General features: G+C 33.8%; 1 protein-coding gene and 1 long non-coding RNA gene across 2 annotated transcripts in view; one reads left to right on the forward strand and one right to left on the reverse strand.

Moving 5' to 3' along the window:
• Positions 1-2,638: 2,638 nt before the first annotated feature.
• LOC106458011 (annetocin receptor-like) lies at positions 2,639-4,378 on the reverse strand. Its single transcript, XM_013917461.2, has 2 exons — positions 3,694-4,378; positions 2,639-2,916 (listed from the first exon to the last, which is right to left on the reverse strand). The coding sequence occupies exons 1-2, from the start codon at positions 4,376-4,378 to the stop codon at positions 2,639-2,641; spliced, it is 963 nt and encodes a 320-aa protein (XP_013772915.2).
• Positions 4,379-16,462: 12,084 nt separating this feature from the next.
• The window catches only part of LOC111085463, a 22,191-nt gene continuing 16,578 nt past the window's right edge, over positions 16,463-22,075 (forward strand). Inside the window, exons 1-2 of the long non-coding RNA XR_002610293.1 lie at positions 16,463-16,544; positions 20,808-20,811. This is a non-coding gene — a long non-coding RNA (uncharacterized LOC111085463). The remainder of the gene's footprint in view (positions 16,545-20,807; positions 20,812-22,075) is intronic.

Below are 22,075 nucleotides of genomic sequence, written 5' to 3' on the forward strand. Positions count from 1 at the left end.
TATTACAACGTTTCACCAACTTTCACCAGCATTTTCCACTCATCCTTCATCTTTATTTAGTATTTTGAAATCATTTTCATTATATTTCATTATTTCTATAGACCCATAAATAATTATTATCATTAATGCTCGTAGATTGTGCCAAAATAACAGTATTTTTCACATTGAATCATGAGTTAAATGTCACGAGTATGTTTAGCTAAAGGTTTGGTCTTCTTACTATTATATTTAATATTTATTTTGAGTTCATTATTTTTGTATTTTAAATTTCTTGTGGTTTGTGTTATATAAATATTCCCACATTCACATATTATTATATATGTTTCAGTTTCCTGCATTACTTCAGTTTCGTCTTTCGTTATACTGAACATCTGGCTAACTTATTCGTTGGTCTATATATGTCGGAAAGAAGTTTGTTGTTGTTTCTTAAATTGTTGCATTATTTGACAAGGTAACCAGTTATGAATAACAACACATAACGCAGGGAAACACATTTAGCTAACTTATAAATAAAGCAATACCACATCTACACTTTTTGACCAATCTCAAACAAAATTTGCATACACCGTTAAGACTCCCAGGATCTGATCCATATGTCATTAGTCGGAGACATTGTAGATATATTTCTATTTTATCACACGTAAATATCACAAAGGGGAACCTTAAAGAAATTTTATTTGCAAAGTTTACATTTTCGACTTTAAAGTTTGTGCTAAATTGTCCTTTTTGTAATACTTTAAAATATTTGACAAGTCATCGGCTTGAACATTTTATATTTTTGTTTTTCCCTGATTCAGAAGAGACAATATATTTGGTGAATGTCTCAGTAATAGTAACATGATACGTGGATGTATTATAGAATATGTGGATTGTCTAATTTAAAAGAAATCCACTAAACAACTGTATTTTTACTGAGTGCTTTAATTAATTTTGAACTTATTGATTACACCAACTGATATTTAATGAAAGTATAGAGTTTGATTAAAATTATTAAAAGCGTTGGTAGTATCAAAATAAAGCAACATGTGTGAAAATATAAATCTTAGAATATCACGTTACTTGCCATGAAATAATTTCGCAAACTGAACACATAATTTAGAATATCATAACAATATTACACCCAACATCAGTTAAAATAAGACAATAATAAATACAATTTTTGCAGTTAAAGTAAAGTAAAATAGAGCTTTAATTACCAATGTATATATATGAAAAACTAATTGGCATTATTCTTTATAAATATAGTTGTATTTTATCAATAGCAATAGTAGGTAAGTCTTTATGTTGTTGGTGTTAATGTGTGTTCGCTTTTCACATCGACACCTTTTGACCCTTTTGACCCCCAGGATGTTATATAGGGGTCTGCGTTCGGATCTGACCCATATGTCATTAGTAGAGGGAAATTGTTTGTCTGCCTTTCTTTATATAGTTGATTTTTCAATCAAACTTAGCATGTGATCTTAGGGCTCCCAGAAGAGTAACAAACAGGGATCGCTGTTCTGACCTAGCCCTCCAATGATACTTCCCAATAGTCCTTATGTATTCCCTTTGCTATTCTACTTATTTTCACCAAACTTCTAAGGCACTCTTGTTGCACCCCGGAAAATGGTATTGGAATGGACGTTACGATTTGGACCATCTATCCCCCTATGTCACTCCTGTGCGTCCTTATGTATTCTACGTGTTATTCTATTGATCTCTGTTAAACTTCGAAGACACCATTAAGACATTCCAGGAAGCGACATAGGAGGATGGCGTTCGTATCTGACCACCCCTAATGTCACTCGTCAGAAATCCCCTATCTGTCTTTATGTCCGTCTCTCACGCCTACAGTTTTGATTGATGTCAACCCAATTTAGCATGTACTTTTAGGCCTCTCGGGTGTAATATTGTAGCCGGCATTTAGAATTGGCCTCTATAGCACTCTTCGGGGACAACTGTACGTTGAATAGGTACGTCAGCTAATATAAGATAGAATGTGTGACACTGTAGATTAGCATTGTACATTTTGGTATTATAGTAACAATAAATAACAGTTCAATAATTTTCACCAAGATGATGAATTTCCTTAAAAGATAAATGAGGCCGAAATCCATCTTAAATTATTCAACACGTTACTCATACAATTCGGTAAAAACCTGAGAATTGACATTCTTAACTTAAACAAGAACAACGATGAAACTAAATTACTAACTTTCAATTAAACTGGGAGCGATATCGTGATAAATAAATATCCCACCGCGTTATTTTTCATTAAATTTTTTATCGCAGGGACGTTTTTCTTTTAATTTCCGCCTTGAAATACTTACATTTGAACTAAGTCTGAACACCAAGGACTGAAGTTGTTAAAACAACTCAAACATAAATAAGCTCCAATAAACACTTGCACAACGTTTTGTCAGGCTAAGTCGCCATCATTGAATAATCAAAAAACAAAAAAAAATAATTTACGTCATTTGCGATTTATGCTTCTTAAAAGAATTTTAGTCACATGTTAGAGATTCTTTGACATAATGGTCTTATTGGATTGAGTGTATTTGTTTTACAGATAGCGTTAGTATCTATGCAAAAAGATAAAATCAAATATGCAAATCGTTTTCGAAATGTTATCAAAATGATGTCTTTATATTTTAATTAGTTACTCCTTCTTCTCGGGAATCTCTTTCGCTGCAAGTCGCTGTTGTGACCCAGGTAAGATAATCTTAGTTGATGTCAGCCTGTCGTTTAAGCTGCTTTCATGGTCTTCATTGTTTCCATCAGTATTGCTGTTTGATGTACCAGGAAAACCGATGCCACACCATTTTTTTAATTGGTTGAGTAAGCTTTCACTGAAAACTAGGTAAACAAATGGATTTATGCAGCTATTCAGGCTAGCAAGTAGTAGAAATATCGTGTGTTCTGGAGTAATCTTCTTCTCTATATGGAGAAATATTGAGGTATCAGTTAGTACTTACTACTTTTTTTTCTAATACTATTCAGTAAAAGAAGGTGAAACGGAAAATTAAAGTCATCAGCTTGAGTTATGAATGACAAGCTGCAGACAAATGTATAACAAAAATAATATTTTTTTAACATTACTATAATAATTTATTTTAGATTTTATCCCTATGAAATGCTATCTGTAGACACTGTTTGTGTTTTAATAGTGCTTTTTCAATAATTAACGAGTTAGATATTACAGTTAATTTGTTAGTCACGTAATTGGAAAATATATATACGCTTATGAACTTAGAGCTAGAATACATTTTAAAATCAAAAATGAAGTATTATATTTTCATTTAATATCATCTTCCAATCTGACGGTGACGTTAAGTTAAATAGCATGTGAAAGAGATGGAGCTAATGTAATTAAGATCTGTGCCATTTTAAACTAATAGATAGATATATACATTTTCGTGACATGCTCACGCACACAGTTGTTAGCATCCAAAATAAAACAAACAAAGCGTGTTAATCTCTGCGGGATGGCATAAAAGTACTTTTGGGTTTGTATGATACTTCGTTGCTGGGTTACAGGCATATTGATTGTAATATACAATATTAATGTTGGGTATATTCCAATATTACCTCAATAAGCATAATTTTCTATAAACACGCCACTGTTTAAGACATGCTATGTAAAACAAATTACTTTAAGCATAATGCACGCATTTAATGAACAAAATAATTTTACAGACCTGAACTATAACTTACCAGGATTGTAAAGATTAACTATTTGAACAGTACAAAATGGTATCCAACATACAAAGAACGAGATGATTATAACCAAAGAGAGTTTCACTGATTGGACTTTGGCGTATGTGAGTTGACTGCGACGCTTATTAACAACTTGTCTTTCTCTCCTCTTGAACTTGTGTTCCCTGCCATCATCGTTATTTAATCTGTTTTGTTTGTCTCTGGCATCCAAATGGAAAGATCTTTCAGAAACGTCACTCTTTCTTCTGCTTGATTTTCTTAAAAACGTGATACCTCTTGCGTGGTAGTTGCGAATCTCTTTACAAATCTTGGCGTAGCATACAGATATAACCATAACAGGTAATCCAAATAATGTAACTGCAAAAAATATGACGTATGTTGTTAGCCCCCATGTTACACTAAACGATGCCTGACAGTCGAATCTACCAGGGTGTACTTCTGTAAGTAAAAAAAATATTGTTTGAGGAATCGCAAATAAGCCTGAAATCACCCACGTAACTCCGTTCAGTACTTTTATTATCTTCAAGGCATTCCATCCTTTTGCTGTTTGAAACGCAAGAAACCTATCTACTGCAATGGAGACAAGGATGTAGGCAGACAGATAAAGTGTGAACATTTCTGCGAACTTCACACAACGACAGAAAAAATCATTGCCTTGGAAATTCAATACAACCTTTTTCATAACATGAGGAAATATATTAAAAATGATAACGAACACATCCGCAAGGCATAAATGAAACATACAAATGTGAACGCGTGATAGAAGCCAGACCTTTCGATGACGTACTAAAGTGCCTAAGACAAATCCATTACCAAGTATTCCAAACAATATTATAATAACCTGTACCGTAACCTCCAGCATAGGCAGTTCTCCCTGATCTCTTGCGTCGACAACAAACGAATTGTTCTGGTTTGTGTTGCTTGAAGAGTTTCTGCCTATCTCTTCTCCCATCCTTTTATTTATTAGCGTGTGGGTCTAAGAGACTCTAGCTAACTAAGATGATACTAAAACATAACGTTTCTGCTTGTCAAATGGGTGGAGAAATCCAAAAATTGCTAACCTACTTAGTTATTTTTATCTACATGTTGCTATAGACAGTCGAGGAGTAAACACTGCTGACGAATAATGAAGAGGAAACATTAATTTAGATTAGATTGATTTTATAGCAATATTAAGTGTTTTAATTGTACAGTATTCATGAAACCCAACTGAATATTTATTTAACAATTCAAACGCATATTATTACCACATTTATCGCCTTTTTCCATGCACAGACCTCACATAAACCCACGCGCATGAATATGACATAATATGTGAAGCTTTAAAGAGCATTGGCTGCGCGCCATGACTATTTGGAAAGCTTCTAAAGCTACGTAAAGTTCTCTACTCTAACATTATGACATGTATAAAGCAATGTGCTTTAATAAATGTAATTGAAATTCAAATAAATTGTATTGGTGGCAATTTTAAAATGTGTAAGCATATATTATCATTTAAATGTGAAACAGTTATCTTCGCCGCTGTTTTCAATAATCTGTTTAAATGAGCATTTAGTCAATATAAACCAAAAATGACTAGCACAGAACACTTTTTTTCAGGAATTTGTTTTAATCTTTTCTTTTTTAACACATACAGTAGATTCATTCGACGTTGAAAAAAATCATGTTGGACTATGCTATTTTATGGGTTATAATATTCGTTTGTTTGTAGTTGAGCACAAAGCCACACAATGGACTATCTGTGTTCAGCCCACCACGGGTATCGAAACCCGGTTTCTAGCGTTGTAATTCCGCGGACTAGGGGTTCGTTATAATGATATATAATATTTGTGTATAAAAATCAAATGTTTCATATTATAAAGAAAAACTACACATTTTATTCATCAGTTAGTGATTTTCGAATACTACCTCTTATAATTTAACAAAAGAATTTCCGATTTATAATTCGACCAAAAGTTTTATTTTACATATTTTTCTTGCATATGTATCCCTTTAAAACAAATAATTTCAACTGATTTTTTTTAAATATAATCAATATGAATGTTTGCTTTGTTATTCTCTTTTATAACAATAAAAGATACATGTTGCATTCACAAGGATTTAAAACATGTGAACAAACTAGTTACCTAAGGAAAAAATATTTAGTACATTCGGTATTGTTTTCGGATATCCGCGCAAAGCTACTGAAGGGCTTTTCCGCTAGCTGTCCCTACTTTTGAACTTATAAATTAGAGGGATGGCAGTTAATAAAGAACAGTCACCCCTAATTCTTGGGATACTGAATATAGTGGAACTTGACCGTCACCTTTATATCACACCCATTGCCTCAAAGTGCGGAGCGTGATTTTGTTTTTTGGCGGTAACGGTACGCGAATAAAAGAACTATAGATCTTTAATACTGTACGCTAACTATTGGAAGGCGATCAATTTCAGTATATTTGATAAAAAAAAATATCTTTGACACTTTCAAGTATTTCAAAAATATTCATGTATTATCATCTTTAATCAACAGAGTAATTAATCAAACCAAAGAAAAGCATATTTCAAGAAAATGAAGTATCATTTTAAAAAGAAAAAAAAACTTAAGCCTACATTTATCAAACCTTTTCATCTGCAACTGCATCTAGGCTGAGTAAAATAATTTTTCTCTATTTTGAGTTCCTATTACAGAGATTATCCAAGTGAATTTTATGAATATCTTTTGGACTTAGTTTGCTTGCCTGTTTCAAAACTGTGCAGAAATCTACACAATGGCTACATGCACATAGCCATTCTTAATTTTAAATTGATAAACTAGTTCTATCTGGACCTGCTTATCAAATTTCCAAACCTAAGTACAGTTACTAATTTCAGTTCTACTTCAACAATTTTTAACTCGAAAATATTTTGAAATTGACATATTGGGTCACTTTGTAACATTTATTTAGTGTAACTTGAAAAAAACAACAACACGAAAAACCTATTCATATTTACATTTCTGCACAACTACGATGAGTCTCTGGTCTAAACAACACATTAACCGACTTTTAGAGTTTTTCTGCCCTCTGAAAAGCATACGTTTATATTTACTATTAAATTGTCCTCCTATAAATATCTACATTTTGTGTCTCGCATGATTTTTTATTTCTTTTCGCCGTATTTTCTCTCGTTCTCGGAGATGCGCTTTCAACAACTGTTAATGAATCTCAGGTTTTAAAATAGATAAAACAAAAACAAAAAATCATGATACTAATTTTTGATTTAAAACGTTCAAAAACCAAACCTAGGGTTTAGGATTGAATGCAACCGGGGGTGTTCTGAAAACTTTTTCTCTTCACCTCCACCCGTGAAAGGATTTAGACTTATGATGAGGAAAAAAAAACCGAGAGAGAGAGAGATTTGAGCATGTGAATGATCCTGATACTTTCCTTATGGAGTGTCTTAGGTAAGCAAAACGCAGGGAGAACCAACGATGGCGTTTGTTCGCGATCGCGGTTAGGGAGTAGTACACAAACCGACGGGTGGGGATCTATAAATCCTATACCCTGAATTTTGTTGTGGGAGGAGAACGGGAGTACCCCGAGTAAAACCCATTTTCACTATCTGGACACCGTATTTTCTATCCGGGTAGTGCCTGAGCTGTGGTTCTGAAACAAGGGATGAAAGACATAGATGGTTACTACACTAAATATTAATAACTACAAATATAATACGGAGGCAGATGGGAGCGCCATGTGTCAGGTGTTGCTGCTAACATTGGAAATTCTTGTGTTAATATGTTTCTTGTACTAGTTAATATCTTTTGGATAATTTTTGAATTCTTTCTTTGAGGCTGGGTATTATATTAAGTAAATCTAGGTACCTCGGTGGGGTGTATTTTGGTAACCAGAAAGCTGTTCGAATTGTTTGATATTGTAGGGCTTCGAGTTTCTCTATTAGATTGTTGGACATGTTGCATGTAACCATGCAACCATATTCAATAAGTGGTCTGATGTAAAATAGCTACAGGCAAAGTCCTTTGTTATATGTGCTTGCTATGAAAAGAGCTATCCAGTTGTTAAGTTTCTGTGTAATTGGTTCCAGATATCGCTAGTTTTTGGCCTTGATTTCAGTTCACTTTTGGTTGATTGGTTTTTATTCTGAGACTTTGTTTACTTTTTTAACGTCTCCAGCATTGTATAGTATGTAAAATTGTGAACTTGTGCCGTTGACTTGAGTGTCCCGTTTTGTAAGGTGTTCAGCTGTGGTGGATTTTTCCGAGCGTAAAAGCCTTGTTGCAGCAGCATGTTGTGTTTACTTCCGAGTGATATTTCCGTTTCTCCAATGTAGATTTCACCTCAACTACAAAGGACATTGAAACTACATATCTATAGCAAATGTGAAATAATTTAACTAGGACTTGAAGTATTCACTTAGTTGTATTACTAGGATTCAGATATTGATCTAATAATGAATAGTACTTTTTCATGAAATTTTTATCTATCGCTGTTCACACGTGCATATCTTCGTCTGTTAATCCAAGGTAGAAAATAAGTATAAAATGACAATGGCAATCAAAAGGTATACTAAATATGAAAGGTTTATATGCTACCAAAATAACTTAATATATTGATAGATAATGTTTGGGCTGCCGTCTTTTTCGTACCTAAATACAGGCTATTATAGATTTAAAAGAGATACTGTGAAACACACAAAGAACATTATGTGATTTGTAAAAATACTATACAGGTCGGTTATGTTGTGCAACAATACCTCTAATAAAGAAGAGAATATTATAACACCGTGACATAATAAAAATACTTTGAACTATATAACACATAAAATTAAAAATAACTAGCAAAGACCCGCAAAACATTTGCAGTCAAATTTGCATCTTTATTGCAACAATACTTCTTTAAATACAGGATTTCTAGAATAACATAAAAGAATTATAATTGCAGACGTCGAAAACCTACAAGTCTACTTGTCTTAGGCCTAACATTAGTTAAGCCTTTATTAAGTCCAGCCTATATTCGACAGAGAGATAAATTAACACTGCAATTTGTGTACGTTTTTTTTTAGTTTAGTTAAGACTAAACTTTATCGTACATAATGTTGTATACTAGACGGTACTTGGCTGCAGTGTAATCATACGTTTATTAGAGTAACAGGTATTTACACAACAGAACCGACTTACAGTCGGATTCCTACATTACAACACATAATTGCTAATTAACAAATATAAGATCTTCTTCTTCTTTAAAAAAAATGAAATGTTAATCAAAAAAAATATATTCTTAATTATTGGTTTTGATACCGATCAGGAGGTTTTCTCTGTCGTAATGGATAACGTCTCTCTAGGGTTACTGCAGGGGCAGTATATCGGAAAACATGTGAGTAGTAGGTGAAGACATCGATGAAGAAGTTTCCAGTGAAGCAACTTCCAGTTTAATAGGGGATGGTAATGTGACTGTATTTATATCAGACTCTGGTGTAATAAGCGTAGTATGGGTGATAAAAGGATCCCATGTTGATTCATGTGATTCTGGAGTACAGTTCTCTTCATTATGAGGTACAATCCACATGAACATATCTGGTATTTTCTCCTATACATACAACGGTAACCCAGTGAACCTAACCATTGAACAATAACTGTGGGCCCCACTTCTCTTGATGAGCTCGGTAGTTACGCACCAGGACTCTTTGACCAGGTACAAAAGTGCATACTCATCTTCTTCCAGACTGCTGTTTATTATCGACGTGTTTAACCTACCTGGGTCGACTTAAATCCAATCTCGTGTTTAATATGCGCTTTAAGAACAATTCTACAGGACTCCCGCCTATCAGTGTGCGAGGTGTACAATGATAGGCAAACAATATGCTCTAATGACAGATCACTTAAATTCGAGTAGGATTTCAATCCATGATTCAACACTTGCACCATTTTCTCTGCTGCACCATTTGAGGCTGCATGATAAGGATCAATGCTTTTATTTTGGATTCCGTTACTCTGTAGAAATGAGCAAATTCTGTGGAAGTAAACTGTGGACCATTATCCAACACAATTTCCTCGGGTAATGTGTAAGATGAGAATAGACCACACAGTTTGTGATTGTGGCTTCAGATGTCGTAGAAGATATAAGTAAAAACTCTGGCTACGTATTAATGTGAAACCACTAATACAAGGAAATTCCTTTCCTCAAATTTTGCATAGTCGATGTGGAGACGTTGCCAAACCCTCGTAGGGCACGACCAATAGTGAACAGGAGCTGTGGATGGCATCTTTTGTACAAATGCACAATCACTACATGCACATACAGTTTCTTCAATATCTTTATCCAGACCAGGCCACCATCAGTAACACCTGGCTAAGGCATTCATTCAACACATACCCAGATGTCCATCATGTAGCTCATGTAACAATCGTTCTTGGTGCAAGGTTGGAATAATAACCTGGAGTCCCCACAGGCTACAGCCTTGCTCTGCAAAAATTCCAGCTTTCATTTGAAATATGGATTGAACTCAGGAGTGTTTACTTGTTGTAGCCAACCATTAATAGTGTAATTGAGCACTTTTGATAGTACAGTATCTTTATTTGTAGCATTTCAATGTCCTTGAATGACATAGGTAAGTTATCTACATTATAAATACTCATTTCCTCTGAAAATAAATCTTCTTCACAGGGAAGTCGCAAAAGAAAGTCAAGTGTTGCTGTGGTTTACAGAACGTCGATATTCGATGTTATACTGCTGAGATGACAGGATCAGTGCCCATCTCTGTAGTCGAGCAGCAGCTATCTGAGTTATTCCCGTCTTATGTCCCAGTAACTTAATCAATGTCTGATGATCAGTCACTAATGTAAAGTGGTGCCCATATTGGTATTTGTGAAACTTCTTACATCTGTATACTAACGAGAAAGTCTCTTTCTCTAGCTGTGAATAATACTTTCTCACTGGAACTTAAAAAATGCGACGGAAAGGTGATGGGTCGTTCGCTTCTGTCTGGCATTATGTGTGAAATAACTGCTCCTATTCTGTAGATACTAGTGTCACATGCTAAACGTATTGGCAATTTGACATTATAATGTGTTAACACTTGGGCTGATGCCAGTTGTTTATTGACAAAGTTAAATGAATTATTATATTCTGCTGTCCATACCAAACGTTTTTGGTTTTGCAAAAGTTCGTTCAAACAATGTAAATGGGTCGATAAATTTGCCAAAAATCTGGAAGTGTATTGGACCATTCCGAGTAAGATCTAAGGTCTCTTATACATGTTGGTTGTCGAGCATTGATAACGGCTTTCACTTTATCACTGGTTGGATATAAACATTTAGCGTCGATCACATGTCCCAGGTTTTTCAACACTGGATTACATAATCTGTCATTTTCCAGGCTTAACGTGAATGTTATAGTGCTGTACGCATTTGAAAACGGACTCGAGACATTGTAGATGCTGATCACGTGTTGATCCTGTAACCAGAATAGCATCAAGGTAACATAAGACGCCTTCGAGACCCTGGAGTATCTGCTCGATCTTATTCTGGAAAATTGCTGGTGGCAATCGATTTTACTGATAGAGTCCTCTGTGTGTGTTGATAGTTAAGTATTTGCGAGAATCTTCATCAACGACTTAGGTCACATCCAGCTTGGAGTAAAACTTTCCACCAGCCAAGGTGGCAAACAAATCTTCTGGATTAGGTAGTAAGTATTTATCCACATTTAAGTACTGGCTCACCATCACTTTGTAGACACCACAAAGACAAATAGTTTTGTCCGATTTCGGCCCATTCTGAATGCATTACTTTACTTATGACCCCCCAATTTCTCTAGAAGCAGCAATTCGTCGAAGATTTTTGCTGTGTGTGTCCTTTAATTGTCCCTAGACCACCATTGAATAAACACACATATTTGTTCATCCAAAATTCACAAAACTGTCTGTCATTTTGAACAATGTGTTCCAGTTCAGTTTGATGCATTGTAACAAATCACGCCCTAAAACTACTGGCTGATTTTGCACCTTAGCAATCACCATTGTTCGTTATAACGAATGTTCATATTAGCTTGGCCTAACAGCGGAAGTATCTCTTCTGTATACGTACAAATAACTGTGTGCCATGGACGAAGTGTGACGTTTGTTATTTTTTGGCAGTGGATATCTTCAAGAATAATCGTCATTGATGCACCTGTATACACTTCAAACTGAATCGAACGATTTTCTACTTCAGTTGACACAGTTACTGGTTTCGGTATAGACACCGATTTCGACAAATTAGTGTGAGAGTAAAAAGTCTGTTTAATTCAGACAGTGTGGAAGAAAGGAACTATGACACTATTCTCAGGCTGCACAAAGAGTTTCTCATGGCATTCCTCCAGGCACCTGATTCAACTGTTCATATGTTTTAGAAAGAGCAGAACTGAATGGATACTCTATATTAGACAAGAAACAATTCCAGATATTTTATTTACATCTTTTGGAGAGTTTGCAAAACTTTCCTTTCCCTGTCTTATGGACAGGCTCGTGTCAAAAGCTGTAAATAAAGAAGCTATTACACAAAACCAACAAAGATGTCCTTAATGCCAGGAGAGTCATAGTTGACCATATTGAACATTTTGGGAATGTCGTGTATTTAGACATAACTATGGAAATGCTTACCTATGTTCGAAATTAAAGACATAGGTATAGGACGTACTTAGAAGAGAAGTTCAGAAAGCAGAAACCACAGAAAGGTGACTGGAACTGGAAAATCTCAAATATAAGAAGATTAGGCTTGAGTGTGGCATCAAGCAGCTCCTTTCATCAGCTGATGAAAACTTTGAGAAAGATGAAAAGGAAAGAAACTTTATCATCCTCACAGTAGCCAAATGCCCGAGGAAAGCTGTAAGAGAGAAGGAAGATTCCATGAAGACTCTAACAGTGAAAATTGAAGAGAAATTGTGAAACAAGACATGCTGAAACACTTTGACATTTTCATTTTCAAATAATTCAGTTACATTTGAATACTGCGAGATTAGTGTTACTGTCTTTCTCCACATAAAACATTATATACCAATATTTGTATAATATTTACATTTGAAAACACGTATTTCCAGGTGCAATTTCTTGTGTAATCCGTATGAAATGGTCCTTCAATTTCTAAAAATCGTCATTGAAAAATAATAAAATTTGATTTTTGCATAGGTGTAAAAACTCTGTTGTTAGACTAAAGGATGCCCATTCAGACTTAGAATTATTACATAATGATCATACACTTGTTTTAAAGAAGTAAAATTGACGATTTAACCAGTTTCAAAGTGAGTGTTCATCATAGTGCTTTATAATGTCCCAGACAGCAGTTTTTGTTTTAACTTCTCCATTACAATGACACAAACATCAACACACATACATATATACATATTGAACAGATCTGAAACTAAGATGGTACCATTATGACATGAAAGAAAGACGTAATTGTTATAGAGGGTGATGAGACTAATTTTGTTACTTTAATAATTTAGGTGTTCCTCAGAGTTTAATACCTAAGAGTATTTCACCCCAAGTTTGAAAATTCCACGGAGAACCATGAATCAACACGAATAAAAAGTTTTCTTATTTTATTTGAAAAACACTCAGAAACTTTTCCTTCATCATTAACATCACATTTCTTTATTGACAAAGAAACATTATTTTATAATTTTGAATTCTCTGAAGTGCTTCACAATTTTCGATGTTAAAGCACAATTTTAAAACTGTGCTTTCCTTGTACCAACCCAGAACATCCTGAAATGAAGAAAATACAACAATATTAGTAAATCTATTTCAGTATCTTCTTATTGTGAGGAAGTTAAAACATTTTAAAAACTGGTTTGTAATCAGTATTATTTTGGGAACCTTTCTAGCAATACAGACTAACTAGAAAATGTATATTTATGAATATAATATTTTCTATTAATATATTACTTTTTTGAAAGATTTCAACCTAAAATATTAAGGTTCTAATTTATCAATAAATCACAAGTCTTCTGAAATTCCACATACGCGTTAAGCACAGAAAAGAACAAACAACTCCACAGTCTTCTCAACTAAACCTGAAGGAAAGAAGATAAAAAAAAACATCTGAAACATCCTATTTCTTAAAAATTGAACTGTAGTTTTCTAGATGTATTAAATGTCAATATATATATATGTTATGATCGTATTTTAAAATTGAATGATGAAAAGGTAGAGCATTTCATGTATGTCCAGTCCATAATTATTATGGACTGTTTTTTAAATATTAAGATATGTTTAAAAAGTTAAGAATAGTGTTATAGGAGATAACACAGGTGCATTTATAACACAAGCCAATGCACATACAAAACCAGCAAAATTACGTTGTATAAAATAATTTAATTCCAAAGATGGCAATTAGAATAACTTTTGAGAGAAAGTAAAGAAGATATGATAATATGTCAACCACCCTATAACTATTATTTTCAGTGCTCAAGAGGTAATGTGGCAATACTAGGGCTCATCGGTCCATCTATTAACCACAATGATAAACTATACATTATAACATTTCTGGAATATATATATATAGGAAGATGATATTGTTTGAAATTTTTTCATGTATATTTCAATACAAACGATTATTCAGATTTAAGTAGCTATTCACATTCATTATAGTTTATTATTCAAATATTGATAATGAAACACTTGTTCCTAATTTGAACTATAAGTAAGTACTTAATACTTTATAGAAGTAATAAAACATTTGCCTATGTAATGTTTATACTAGTAAACTACTTAAAATACAATCATGACTGAGTATCTATTTAACAGAATAATCACATTTAACTTACTCACTTCATAATTGTCCAGCAAGCCAATTTTGAGGCAATAGACCAAGTTTTGTCATTAATAACTTGGGATAATAAGGTTATATGTGACACATGTGGGAAATTTTAAAAAGTAATTTCCTCTTAATTAATTCAAGCAGACATGTCCATAAAAATAAAGATAATGGGGAATATTATTTGGCGCCTGTCCTGTGAAAATGGGTTTTCTCGGAGTACTCCCGTTTTCTCACACATCTAATTATAAGGCATTTGGATTCTTTGATCCCAACCTTGGCATAGGATTTAAAGATTCCAACCACTCTGTGACCCTGACTACGGGCAGTTTCTGCAATTTCTCTCACGCGCTAAACCACAGTTTAAATCTCCCATCGTAGCTTATTAACTAAACACTGAACAACATAAATCAAGTATTCTTGTGGGTTAAATAAATCAATTATCGCTAGCGGGGCGAAAGAGAATATGTATATCCATGAACGCCCCAGTTTGGGAAAGTTGCTTTCCCTTAAAAACTAAATCCCTGTTACGAATAAAAATAAAAACAAAATAAAAAGAACAAATATATTTGGCTTACTAAATATATAAAGGACAAAATCGGAGATTTAGCAGATAAGATGGAAAATTTACAGAACTCTAGAAAAGTTAGGAATTTGATTCAAATTAAAATTAGGAAATAAACAAGTGATTATGAGAATCAACTGGTTGCTAATGTAAAAATACTTTGAAGGATGTTTTTTAAGTAAATTAAAGATACCCACAGTGTTTTGAAATGGGAACAGAGTCCTAAGTTGTTTTCTTGGATACTGTAAGATAGCTAACTTTTAAAAGATTCTCTTGTGGCTCCAAAAGAGAGATTATTTAACAATATTCCAGCTCCTGTTAAGTAAAAATAACTGATAATTTTACCCTGAGTTTCAAAAGAGGCCTAATAATAGATATGTTTGTTTGTTTGAAATTAAGCACAAAGCTACACAATGGAATATCTGTGCTCTGCCCACCGCAGGTATCAAAACCCGGTTTCTAGCATTGTAAGTCCGCAGACATACCGCTGTGCCACTAGGATTGGAAAGTTAAATGTCACTCCTATTTCTAAAGGGAGTAATAAGAGTTACTCTAGAAACTTTAGTTCAATTAATCTTATTTATTTAGTGAAAAACATTCTAGAGAGTCTGATAAAGAAAAGTTTGCAAAATGATTTAGTGAAATATTATATTATAATATATTATATATAGAGCCATCATGAAATCACTAAATTGAAATCTTTTTCAAGGATGTTACCTGCTACCTGGATGATGGAAAAGGTAAGTAGTGAGTCAAGAAACTGCTCACAGGTTTTTTGTCACATTAGAGCAGACAGCCTCTCTGACTCTTGAATCATCACTCCAACCAACCTTGCTTCTTAACCAAGTTAATGTTTAACTTTACTTCACACGCATACAATCTGGTCATGGACTATTAAGAATGACAAAGGTCACCAAGTGGTCGCACACACATGAAATACACAAACTCACTACGGAAATACTGACGTCATTAAACAACCTAAGAAGAGAGGATGGTCACAGTCTGAAGTGTTTGATATTCAAGGCCACTGACCATGTTGGTTAAGAAAATATACAGATTTAGAAAAAAACATAGGATTAGAATGACCAAGTCTATTTTGCAATAATTGCCAAGAATTATAAAGATTAAAGTGATTAAAGATTTTTGGTAACACGAATTATACAATTCAGTATTGTCATATATTATTATACATACAAAACATCAGTTACTATAATCAATATGTAAAATTTATAATTAACTCCACATAAGATTAATATTCACTTTTACAAATCGCTAAATGTATTCAATTAGACCATAATTATAATCTTTATGTATCTATGCACAATATATTTAACAATGAACTTTACATATTTATACTATACTTTAATTAGTTTTACTGATATTTAAAAGTGAGCAAACATAGTTCTTTACCTAACGTTTAAATAGAGAAGGTAGTTCGGCTTGTCAACTGAAATTCTAAAGCAGTTGAATAGGCCTATGTGGACTTTTTACAAGAAGAAGAGAACTATATATATAGTATGATATGCCTATAATATCTATAATGTGGAGAATTTGTTTTCCATACACTTAACTTGTTCCGAATATATGTATATTGTTTTGAAAATACGTGAAGTACCTGCTGTTCATTTATTGCTGAATTTATCGTCAACAAGTCACAGACACCTACTGTAGAAGACTCATAAGCCCAACAACAACAAGCATATATTTATACTATTTAGAAGTATAAGCAAAAGCCTTTTATTTTGACAACTGGAAAAATAATTATATTTTATATTCTGACAATTGGCGAGCCACAGCCAGGATTATACAGTAGTAAACGGCGATAAAAGGAAACACACAACTGTAGTTGTAATGAAAATAGTGTAGAGATTAAGGCTATACAACCATGTCAGGTGATTTTGATAAATAGGTAGAAAGAGGATCTCATCTTGAGTTAAAAACAGTGAACTACGAGAATTCGTTAAACAACAACAAAAAATATAGAGGGAAGAGCATAGACAGAGAAGAGAGGAAGAAAGAACTAAAAGAAGAAAAGGAAAGAGAAGAGAGGAAATGAGAGAAAGAAGAGGCCCTGAAAAGGGAGAATGAGAATACAAATTGAGAGAGAAGAAAACGAGAGAAAGAAAAGACTGAAAATAGAGAGAGAAAATATAAGAGCACAATTTGAAAAAAAAAGAAAGAGAGAGAGAGGAGAGACTAGAAATAGAGAGAATAAGAGCACAAATTGAGATAGCAAAACTCATTCAACTGAAGGAACATGGACCCAAGAATGACAATGGAGTCATGGTTAGCTGACCTAAGCCGCACAAATTTGATGAACATAAAGATGACATGGATGCTTTTTTGGAGAGATATGAAATATTTGTCCAAAGTCAGAACTGGGACAAAGGCGACTAGACAGTCGGTCTCAGCCCACTTCTCACAGGAAAAGACCTACAAGTATATGCAGTCATGACGTCAGAAGATGCCATGGATTATGAGAAATCTAAAAGTGGCTTTACTGAAACAATATGAATTTACTGAAAAAGGTTATCCTCCAAAGTTTAGAGGAGTCAAACCCGACACTGGAGAAACTGCATTTCAATTTGTGGCCCGTCTGCAGCAATATTTCACCAGATGGACTGACATGGCCATGTGTGAAAATAGTTTTGAGGGGCTGGCAGAGCTATTAGTATGTGAACAGTTCATGACTACGTGTTCAACGGACATGTCACTGTTTCTAAAGGAAAGAGCACCAAAAGACGAGCTAATCAAGCTGGTAGAACAGTATATGAAAGCCCACGGAGGTAGTATAACTGGCAAGTCCAAGTATGTCCAGTGAAATTTGAAACCAGTAATGGCTGACCAGAAGCAGAAGTGTACTAAAGGTGGCAGGTGGTTAATAGACAGAAGGGAGAAGAGATGCTATGTTTGTTATAAAATGGAACACAAGTTGCAAAGAAGTCCATCATCAGCAAACAGCAGCAGAAATCTCAATATAAAGCAACTGGACCCTTCACTGCAGAAACTTTGGGACAATGCCCGGGAGAAAGTCGAGCACAAAACAAAGGGGAAAGATATTTTTAGAATAGAAGACTGGAAGGGAGTTCTATACCGAATCTATCTAGGCAGTTGTGCTGGGGAAGTTAAACAGCTCATTGTACCAAAGGATATCGGACTCAAGTGATGAAGTTGGCTCATAAATCAATTGTGAGAGGACACCTAAGAACAAAGAAAATGGCAGACAGTAATTTCCAGTGGTTGGAAGTCATCGGAGATATAAGTAGATTCTGCAGGTCATGTGATATCTGCCAAAGGACAATACCTAGAGGGAAGGTAGCCAAAGTGCCATTAGGGAAGATACCTCTCATAGAAGAGCCATTCAGTAGAGTAGCTGTGTACTTGATTGGGCCACTAGCACCTGCATCTGACAAGGGCAACCCGAATGTTCTGACAGTAGTCGACTATGTGACACATTTTCCAGAAGCAATAGCACTGGCGAAGATAGAGACAGAAAGAGTAGCAGAAACCCTTCTGGAGATATTTTGCAGAACAGGCTTTCCAAGATAAAGTCTGAGTGACAGAGGGACCCAGTTTACTTCAGAACTGATGCAGGAAGTATGCAGACTCACCAGTACTCGGCAACCTTTTACCACCCAGTACAATCCTGAATGTAATGATCTTTATGAGAGAGTCAATGGAGTTTTAAAGAGCATGCTAAAGAAGATGTGCCAAGAGATACCACATGACTGGGACAGGTACTTGCAGGCAGTATGATTTGCTTATCAAGAAGTCTCACAAGCAAGGACAGGATTTTCACCCTTCGAGTTAGTGTACGGAAGAACAGTATGAGGCCTGATGCAAATATTGAAAGATCTATGGACGGAAAAAGAAGAGTCAGAAGTAAGGAACACATTCTAGTATGTGTTAGACCTCAGAAACCGACTGGAGGAGACCTGTTAACTCGCTCAAAAGAGTGTGTATGCAGCTCAAGGTAGTCAGAGGCATTTCTATGAAAAGAAGGCCAAGGATCAATATTTCAAGGTTGGACAAAATGTCTTAGTTCTGCTGTCCACAGACCACAACAAACTCACCCTGCAATGGAAAGGACTTTTTGAAGTACAGGAAGAACTCAATAGAATGGACTACAAGGTAAATGTTCATCAATTGTAATCATGAAGAAGAGGGGTGGATCAAACCGTTTCTTAATAAAGTTCCAGAAGCTGTACCTCGTGATGAAGTTCGCCTCCGAACCTATGGGCAACCCAGAGGCCATCATGGCAATACTAGATGCGGCTAGGTTCTTTTCAAAGATCGACCCCAGTAAAGGTTATTGGTAAATCCCGATGGAGACGGGATCTAAAGAGTAGACAGCATTTGTGACACCAGATGGATGTTACCAATTTAAGTGAATACCATTTGGGTTAGTCAACTCAGCAGCAGCATTCAATCTTGAGGAGGATAATTTGCAACACCACCAACATAGACATAACCCACTGACACTATAGATGCTACTGCCATAAGAAAGAGAATCAAGAAAAATGGGAGACCGACAAAGAGCCATGGAAAAGGAAAAGATATAATTTTTTTCTCTCTTCTCACACTTTTTAACATCAGCTCACTGGTGCTGGATTTCGTGTTCAGTTCAGGTGCTAAGTTCTTTATGGCTAATGTTTCTTTTAATCATAGCCACTGCTCATTTTAAGCCTTTCCGATAATTTGGAATTGTCCAATTTTTACATAAATACATTAGCCAATATGGGGGACAAACAGGAACCCATACTAACTCCATCTTTCTGATCATAAATCTTACCATTAAAAAAATTGTGATTCCTTTGGAATATCTCTTATGGTATTCCCATAAAACTACCCCTTTCTCGTATAATAAAGTTTTACATATCTCAATGGTTTCGTCTAAAGTTATGTTAGTAAATAATGATTCTATATCAAAACTTGCAATTACTACATCCTTATCAAATTTCAAATCCTTAATATTGTCTACAAATTCAAAGCTATCTTTCAGAGTATATTCAATGTTAATAAATTCTTTTAAACCTTTAGTTAATTTTTTGCTAATTTGTGATTATAGAAACCAATGTTAGACACGATAGGTCTCATTGAACAATTGTCTTTATGAATTTTTGGCAATCCATACAATGTAACCGCATGTGAACCACTAGGTATTATTTCTTTATAAATATCTTCTGTTATGATGTTTTCTTTTTTTAGTTTTAATAAGTATATCAAATCAAGTTATTTTCTCTAATTTTGGTGAGATTTTTTTTTAAGGATTTTCAATTTACTTTTGTCACTAATAATTTCATCAACATTGTTGTTATAATCTTCCTTATCCATAATAACTACTTTATTACCTTTATCAGGCTTCATAATCACTATCACTTTGTTCTTACTTAACTTTATCAAGGCTTGATTTTCTAGCCAACAAATATTCCATGGCTTAGAATTCGAGTTGTAGCTTCGTAAACCGTTTAAACTTATACTGGTAATATGTGTACACACATTATCAAAATTAATTTGAGCAGATGAATTAACTTTACAACACTTAAGAGCCTTTAATAAGAGTTCAAATCCTAATAAAATAATCATGAAATTCCAATTTCTTAGGAGCGATTGCAAATCCTAATCCTCTAGATAAAACTTTCTTTTCAATATCATTTAAACAATAATTTGACAGATTTATTATCACATTATCAGGATTATCCGAAAAAGAATTATTAATTTGGTTTTTCTTCAAGTTATTTTTTGTATTCTGCGCTAATCGTATTTCTATCAGTTTAGTATTGTTATTTCTTATAATCTTATTATTCAAACAAAAGAAGTCAACGTTACTAATTTAAGTTGTAATTTATCTTCAATTATTATTTTTTCAAGCTTTTTAAATGTCTTCTCCTTATATTTAATTTCACTTTCTAAAAACCTTTTTTGGGTTTCTTTATAATGTTTTAATTCTTTGAACCTAAAATTAGCAGTTTAAAAATTTAAAAATTTTTGTATTAATCCATAAACCTTATATTTATTCAAAAAGTTATAACTTAATTTATTTTTGTTTAGTTTTATATAATCTTTTCCAAGTTTTCTGGACTTTTTTAACACTTCTTTATTATACCTTATCTATATAATTTGAATAATAGATTTGTTTCCAGAAATCTTAAATGTAATAAAAATATAAATATTGGCCCGCATGGCCAGGTGGTTAAGTCACTCGACTCGCAATCTGAGGGTCACGGGTTCGAATCCCTGTCACACCAGACATGCTCGCTCTTTCAGCCGTGGGGTCGTTATAAAGTGACGGTCAATCCCACTATTCGTTGGTAAAAGAGTAGCCCAAGAGCGCAGATAGCCCTCGTGTAACTTTGCGCGAAATTCAAAAACAAACAAACAAATATAATAACTGGTGTATGTACTTGTTCTATCACGTTATTACTCGCATAGAAAAATCATCACAATACCGAAAATTAGTTGACAATCGTAAAAGAATATTTACTTATAAATCAAGTATTTATTTTTCGACTATTTCAAAACAATTATATTTCCTCATGTGGATTTTCAAACTGTTACCGTGATTTTCTTATATGAAACTCTCTTCTCATCAGAAACTAATTACTATCTTTAGTATATGTAAGTAAAATCTCGGACTTAATATCACACATATTGAAACACTTATTAACAAAACTTGAAATACACTAGATGGACTAGAATACTATTTATGAAAACTTCTTATTTTATAAATAAATGTCAAACTAATTATTTTATGGTTAAATTACACATCACAAATATAAGTTTCTAACAAATCTATATTTCGTAAAGAAAACTCATGTTTCATCATAACCCGATGCAAAATAGTTATTATATGTATGTAAAATCACATATTTAACATGCTTACTGAACCATTTGTGAACAAAATTTCAAGATATACTAATATGCTATTTAAGAAACTTCTTAGTTCATAAAATACTGACATACACCTGAATGTAATTGTTGCGTATCTGCTTGTTTGTTAATTTCCTGTAGAAATTCGTTCCGAGAAACTTCAGCGATACAAGTCC

The sequence above is a fragment of the Limulus polyphemus genome, unplaced genomic scaffold, assembly GCF_000517525.1.
Source record: "Limulus polyphemus unplaced genomic scaffold, Limulus_polyphemus-2.1.2 Scaffold404, whole genome shotgun sequence".
Lineage (NCBI taxonomy): Eukaryota > Metazoa > Arthropoda > Merostomata > Xiphosura > Limulidae > Limulus > Limulus polyphemus.

Coding starts and splice junctions, on each gene's coding strand:
- LOC106458011 (XM_013917461.2), bottom strand. CDS start 4,378: ATGAAAAAGGTTGTATTGAATTTCCAAGGCAATGATTTTTTCTGTCGT. Junction 2,917..3,693: donor AGTTAATCTTTACAATCCTG/GTAAGTTATAGT, acceptor TTCTCCATATAG/AGAAGAAGATTACTCCAGAA.